The sequence below is a fragment of the Brassica oleracea genome, unplaced genomic scaffold, assembly GCF_000695525.1.
Source record: "Brassica oleracea var. oleracea cultivar TO1000 unplaced genomic scaffold, BOL UnpScaffold01194, whole genome shotgun sequence".
NCBI classification, from domain to species: Eukaryota; Viridiplantae; Streptophyta; class Magnoliopsida; order Brassicales; family Brassicaceae; genus Brassica; species Brassica oleracea.
The window spans coordinates 11,181-18,126 of NW_013617748.1; the positions used below are offsets into that span (position 1 = coordinate 11,181).

The window sequence follows — 6,946 nt, forward strand, 5'->3', positions numbered from 1 at the left end:
AAGAATTGTAGATGAAAATTATATTTATATGTTTTAAAATATTTTATTCACTCAATTGATTATTTAGTTATTAATGTTTTAAAACAAATCTTTTTTGTTTGTAATAAAATATTATAATTTTATATAAATTTGTTAAAAGAAATATTTGTTTCAAACATCCATTAAAAATATAGATTTCTGGATATATGGAGAACAAATATCCAAATAAAAAGTTGTTGATCTACAAAGAACTCATCACTGATACTTTCAAAATCTTGGATATTCGTTACACATTCACCCCTGCCATAAAATACTCCAAATCTTTGTGTGAGTGAATACACATATTGAATTATTTTTATAGTCAATATCAAGAAAAAGAACCTGGTGTATAGAAAATGACCATCATTATTGAGCATGTGTATTAGATATATCTTTGATGAGTTTTTCAAACAATAAAAAATGAAAAAAATTAAAAGATAGAGAAAGTGAAAAAAAGTTTGGTTGAGAGACTCAAAAAACATTTTAATAGACTTCTTTTTTATTTGTCTTCTTTTCATTTGACAATGCATTAATGATTGATGATGCTCTTAGTTGGCATGAGTAGTATACCTTACCCTCGGACCTTACCTAGAGCAAACTTTAATCTTAAACATTATTCGCATCATAATTACATATCTGCATGATTAAATCCGTTTTCTAAGTCTTCTTTGAAGAATCTTAGATGTTTTCTGGATTCGTGTACATCAATGTATGGTGGCCTATATGTTAAAAAAAAGTAAAAGCTGAATGAGAAGTTTGTGAGGATAAAAAAAGTTTGCCATGATAACATTTGTGAATAAGATAGATTTGTGTCTCAAGAACTTTATTGAAACATAAACTAGGATTAGCTCAAGAGAGCTTTATTGAAAGACTAAGAATCTAAAGAAAGGAAGAAGCTTGTGTTGTCTTCAAGAGATATAAAAGATAGTTTGATTCATACAATAAAAGGGAAAGGGCTGCTCTTTTACAGCAGCCAAAGTTACATAAATGGTATCTCATTACACATATTTTTATGGCAACTCTCTAGCAATAACCCTAGATACAATGAGCTAACGGGCTTAGGCTTGAACTCTCTAATATGCCATTCTCAAAGATATTATTACTCCGATAACGTAAGAACACTGGAACATGGACCGGTAATGTCGTTGACATTAATTCTATGATTGGTCAATATAAAAAATGCCGCAATAATTCATTGAAAAGAATAAAAACATAGGCGCATGTAGGGATGGGCGTTCAGATACCCGTTCGGGTTCGGGTCGGGTATTTCGGATTTTCGGGTATTTCGGTATAGGGATAGAGAACCCGTTCGGGTATTTCTGTACTTTGGACCGGATTCGGATATTTTTAGTTCGGGTTCGGTTATTTTAAATCGGGTTCGGATATTTAGATTTTAAAAGAAAAAAAAAAGTTTTTCATTTTTTAAGTTTATTGTATTTAAAAATATAGATTTCACTTAACTATTTTTTTTTATTTTTTATAGATTGAATGATTAATAGATTTGAAGATAATATTTCAAAAACAAATATATATTAATTTGGGTATTGTTTTTAATCTTTGAATGTAACTTTTGTTAATACATGAAACAAAAAGTTTGACATGCATTTTAAATGAATATCAAATCATTTTCTCCATAATTATATATATACTTATGATCTTAAAGTATGTGTAACATCAATATAAATATTTTTGTAAAAAATAAGAGATTTAAACTAGAAATATAAAGGTAAGTATACATATGTTCGGTTATCTTCGGATATCCACTCAGGTTCCGATATTACCCGTTCGGGTTCGGATATCCAATCTCTCCTAACTTAATACCCGTTCGGGTATTTTTCTAGTTTGGTTCGGATTTCGGTTCAGGTTTTTCGGGTCGGGTTTGGGTGCGGCTTCGGGTATCGGGTAAAGTGCCCACCCGTAGGCGCCTGTCTGTCTTCTCTCTATATCTTTCACGTCGCTATGTTCTTCTTCGATCACAGTTTGACCATCCGTTTATTTTGTCCTTCTCGCGTTCATTCAAAGGTTAAATTTGTTCTTCTTTTACTAGCTAATGGAGTTAATGATTTTCTTGTGTGTGGATAGTTGAAGATGGTTGTGAAACAATGTTATAGGTGACTAGGTTTAGACATAAAGTTTGTTCTTTACACGTCTTATGCTAACTTTATTTTCGTCTGTTCGGAACCTTTTTTCTTTTAACTAATAAATGCAACTTTTTAGCATGGTTTCTTTTTCCATGATTATTGATTTATTATGTGGAGTGAATCTCATCTTACTTCGGAATTAAGCAATCCATGTATTCTTTTCCCTTTCGGATCGGCTATTTAATGGTAGTCTCTGTCTTTTTTCTCCTTCACGAGCTTATGATTATATAACTCTTTCGTTTTATCGCATATAGTTCTGTAAGTTTGTTATTGATGGTGATGTAAAAGCTCTTTAAATTTGAAGAAGTCTTCATCTGATATATATTTTTTTTTAGGATTTAGAAGATGTCTCAAGCTGCTGGCAAACTTGGAATGGTTACTCTGGACAGTGAAGTGGTGCCATCGTCACTCGTGGAGATTACTCCGATCCTCCGTGTAGCCAATGAAGTAGAAGCTAGTAACCCTCGCGTTGCTTACTTATGTGAGTTGAAATAATGTAAAAGTCACCTGATGATTTGATCATCTCAAATGATCTTGTAAACAAAAATCATTGGCTGTTTTTAGGTCGGTTTTATGCGTTTGAGAAGGCAAGCAAGCTTGATCCAACGTCAAGTGGTCGTGGTGTTCGCCAGTTCAAGACTGCGCTTCTCCGGCGCTTAGAACACGTATCATCATTTCATTTACTTTACTGTTGGCTTGCACATAAAATTCTTCCTGCATGGAGATTATGTGTCAGTGTACTTTATTTTCTTGAACTTGTGCAGGAGGATGAAACAACACTTGCAGGAAGACAGCAGATAAGTGACGCACGCGAGATGGAAAGTTTCTATCAACACTACTACAAGAAATACATCCAGCCTTTGCTCAACGCTGCTGACAAAGACGACCGGTTTGTGTTTGATGGAACTGTTTGTTCGGATCGGTGTTTTATCTCTATATTTTATATGTGTTTTCATTCATAAAACAAAGATGTTTTTTGCTTTGTAGTGCTCAACTTACAAAGGAATATCAAACTTCTTCTGTTCTTTTTGAAGTCTTGAAGGCTGTTAATCAGACTGAAGATGTGGAAGTGCCTGATGAGGTAGTTTTGTTTCTGTTCATCTTTTTCTCATGAATAGGGTTACGACATTCTTGGCTCACTTGTTTATGTTCATCTTTTTTTCTTGCTGGTAGGTTCTAGAAGCCCACACAAAGGTTGAAGAAAAAATCCAAATCCACGTGCCTTACAACAATCTTCCCCATGACCCTGATAGTCAAAATCTGGCTATAACGAGATTTCCTAAGGTTAACCAAATAGGCATATCCATATATGTTTATCGTGTTCTGAGTCAGAAAAAATAAACACTTTCACACTGTTCTACAGATACAAGCCACAGTTACCGCACTTTGTAACACTAGGGGTCTACCATGGCCAGCAGGCCACAAGATGAAACTCGATGAAGATATGCTAGACTGGCTTCAAACCATGTTTGGTTTTCAGGTGATACTAGTGAATATCCTGTATTTGTTTTGTTGATTGAGAATATCTCCCTGTGCTGATTGTGATCCAAACCTTTAAATGACAGAAAGATAATGTTGCTAATCAAAGAGAGAACTTGATTTTGTTACTTGCTAATGTACACATTCGACAGTTTCCGAGACCTGAACAACAACCAAAGGTATGTTTTCTTTTGAACTTCAGTTCACAGTTTACAATTCATGGGTCCAGTTCAGTGGTTCTCTCTGTCTGCACTAGTGGTCTAATTTACAACGTCTGCTTTTAGTTGGATATTGATCGCGCAGTGACTATAGTGATGAAGAAACTTTTCAAGAACTACAAAAAGTGGTGCAAGTATTTGGGTCGGAAAAGCAGCCTCTGGTGAGGATTCTCCTTGTAACGTCCCATTTTGTGTTTTCACTTTTTCTTTCTTACAAACAGATAAAAGAGATGTAACGCCTTGAGGTTTTCTTACTTGTTCATCTCTATTGTTCTGTAGGATGCCGGTGATTCAACATGAGGTTCAGCAGCGGAAACTGCTATATATATGCCTCTATCTTTTAATTTGGGGAGAGGCTGCAAACCTAAGATTCATGCCAGCGTGCCTTTGCTATATATATCACCATGTATGTCTTCAGTTTCTCCTCTATGTGGTTTGCCTGAAAGTGAAACATTACATTTTGAACTTAGAGAAGAGCATGTGAGTTCCATTTTTGGTGATCTTGGCTACTCCATAGACGTAGTTATCGATAAGTAAACTCCGGAGAGCTGAAAACGTAATATATAAGGACGAGGAAGTAAACCATATCCATCGTTGAGTATTAGTGAAAATAGTATTTGAAAAATTCACTTGGTGGAGACAAGAAAAGAATTGATTATATTGAGACATCGAGAACTTAATAATACATGTTTTATATTTACGTTAGGGGGATGTTTTTATTTCTAAGTTCGTCTTCTAAATTTGTTTAGATGGCTTTTGAGTTGTACGGGATATTGGCTGGGAGTGTTAGTCCAATGACAGGGGAGCGAGTAAAACCGGCATATGGTGGTGAAGATGAAGCTTTTCTGCAGAAAGTAGTGACTCCTATAGACAAGACAGTAGCTAAGGTTGCTTGCTTTGGTTCTTCAGTCTTGACCATTTTTGTCTTCTTTTGCTGTCATTTCCTGTATTTTTCATCACCATATTCTTGTACTGTAGGAAGCAAAGAGAAGTAGAGGAGGAAAGTTGAAGCATCCTGAGAGGAGACACTATGACGACTTTAATGAGTATTTTTGGTACAATGCATATGATTATCTTGTAATCTTCTAAAATGTTCATTTAAAGTTCTGCATGATTGAATCTCCTTGGTTGTTCAACTTAATAGGTCAGTTCGGTGCTTTCAGCTAGGGTGGCCTATGCGAGATGATGCTGATTTATTTTGTCAGACAGCTGAGGAACTTCGAAAAAGTTATAGATGCTTCTCTGCTTTTGCTCTTCGCCGTCTATTTTCCATCCAGCGATGCAGGAGGAATGATGACGTCAATGACACATTTGATAAAATATTGAAAATGTTGTAAACAGTTTCTTTAAATAAAAAAAGAGAGAACATATATATAATATACCACTATACTAAGTTAATAACAGCTTCTTTCTTTTTACAAATACTGACAAAATAACTATATATAGTTTAAACAGTTATCTTTAAACTTTCTTGCTTAATCAAGTTCTATTGTTGTTTATCAAAAAACATGTTCTATATATAATATACTAGGATATACTTTATTGTGATCTAAGTTATTATTTTTGTATCGTTTTGTGGTTTGTGTTTTAGGTTTGCATTTGTAAGAAATGTGTATGACACACTACAAAAAAGATCATATTACATAACATAAATAGTATCAGAAGAACAAAATTATTTACGTAATAGTAAAAATTTAATTCATAAATTTGACCCAAATATCAAAAATAATATACATTCTTGCTATAAATTTCTATATTTATTATATTTGAAAATGAAGTAAATCATGTTATTTGAACCTATACTAATAAAAGGGACCTTTTGAGGCTTCGTAGAGCGTCCACATCAGCGAAAAAAATTCTCTCAAAATATGACATGTGGCATTATTATTTAAAAAATAGAAAATAAATAATAAGTAAATTTGCTATATAAGGAAAAATATATAATAAGTAAATAAGCAATATAAGAAATAGAAACATTGCATTAAACAATAATAAGTAAATATACAATATAAGGAAAAATAAATAATAAGTAAATATACAATTGAGAAATGAAAAACTAAATTAAACATCAATAAAATAATAACTAAATACAAAATATAAGAAATCAAAATATCATAATAAGTAAATTTGCAATATACGGAAAAATATATAATAAGTAAATAAGCAATATAAGAAATAGAAACATTGCATTAAACAATAATAAGTAAATATACAATATAATAAATAGAAATATTACATTAAACATCTATCATAATATTATCATTTGATATAAAAACAAAAAAAAATTAGAATAAGTAAATATACAATTGAGAAATAAAAAACTAAATTAAACATCTATAAAATAATAACTAAATACAAAATATAAAAAATCAAAATATTATACTTAATATTATCGTATTAAACATTATCTTATTATTAGAATAAGTAAATATAAAAGATAAGAAAAATAAATAATAAGTAAATATAGTATATAAAAAATAAAAATATTACAATAAATATATATCGTAATATTATCATTGATATAAAAATAAAAAATAAGAAAACATGTGGCATTGTTATTTAAAAAATAGAAATAAATAATAAGTAAAATTGCTATATAAGAAAAAATATATAATAAGTAAATAAACAATATAAGAAATAGAAACATTGCATTAAACAATAATAAGTAAATATACAATATAAGAAAAAATAAATAATAAGTAAATATACAATATAAGAAATAGAAATGTTACATTAATAAAATATTATGACCTTTTGAGGCTCCATAGAGCGTCCACTTCAGCAAAAAAATACAACTTCTTTTGAATGACACATGGCATTAACAAAAAATAAAAATAAAAATACATATAAAGAAAAATAAATAATAAGTAAATATATAATATAAGAAATAGAAATGTTACATTAATAAAATGGAGCTTTTGAGGCTCCATAGTGCGTCCATATCAGCGGAAAAAAATTATTCTAAAAGATGACACGTGGCATTAACAAAAAATAAAAATAAAAATACATACAAAGAAAAATAAATAATAAGTAAATATAGTATATAAGAAATAAAAATATTACATTAAATATATATCGTAATATTATCAT

General features: G+C 30.7%; 1 protein-coding gene across 2 annotated transcripts; it reads left to right on the forward strand.

The window, feature by feature from the left end:
- Nucleotides 1–2,293: 2,293 nt before the first annotated feature.
- LOC106321058 (callose synthase 2-like) lies at nucleotides 2,294–5,278 on the forward strand. 2 transcript variants are annotated; one of them, XM_013759376.1, is made up of 13 exons: nucleotides 2,294–2,345; nucleotides 2,495–2,640; nucleotides 2,724–2,824; nucleotides 2,924–3,048; nucleotides 3,147–3,240; nucleotides 3,333–3,443; nucleotides 3,523–3,639; nucleotides 3,725–3,817; nucleotides 3,923–4,017; nucleotides 4,136–4,262; nucleotides 4,606–4,743; nucleotides 4,835–4,911; nucleotides 5,001–5,278. In XM_013759376.1, exons 2-13 carry the CDS (start codon nucleotides 2,505–2,507, stop codon nucleotides 5,191–5,193), a joined length of 1,407 nt encoding a protein of 468 aa, XP_013614830.1. In that variant the 5' UTR covers nucleotides 2,294–2,345; nucleotides 2,495–2,504; the 3' UTR covers nucleotides 5,194–5,278. The 2 variants fall into 2 exon arrangements, with proteins under 2 accessions (XP_013614830.1, XP_013614829.1); XM_013759375.1 differs by having other exon boundaries at nucleotides 2,334–2,417.
- The last annotated feature ends 1,668 nt before the right edge of the window (nucleotides 5,279–6,946 follow it).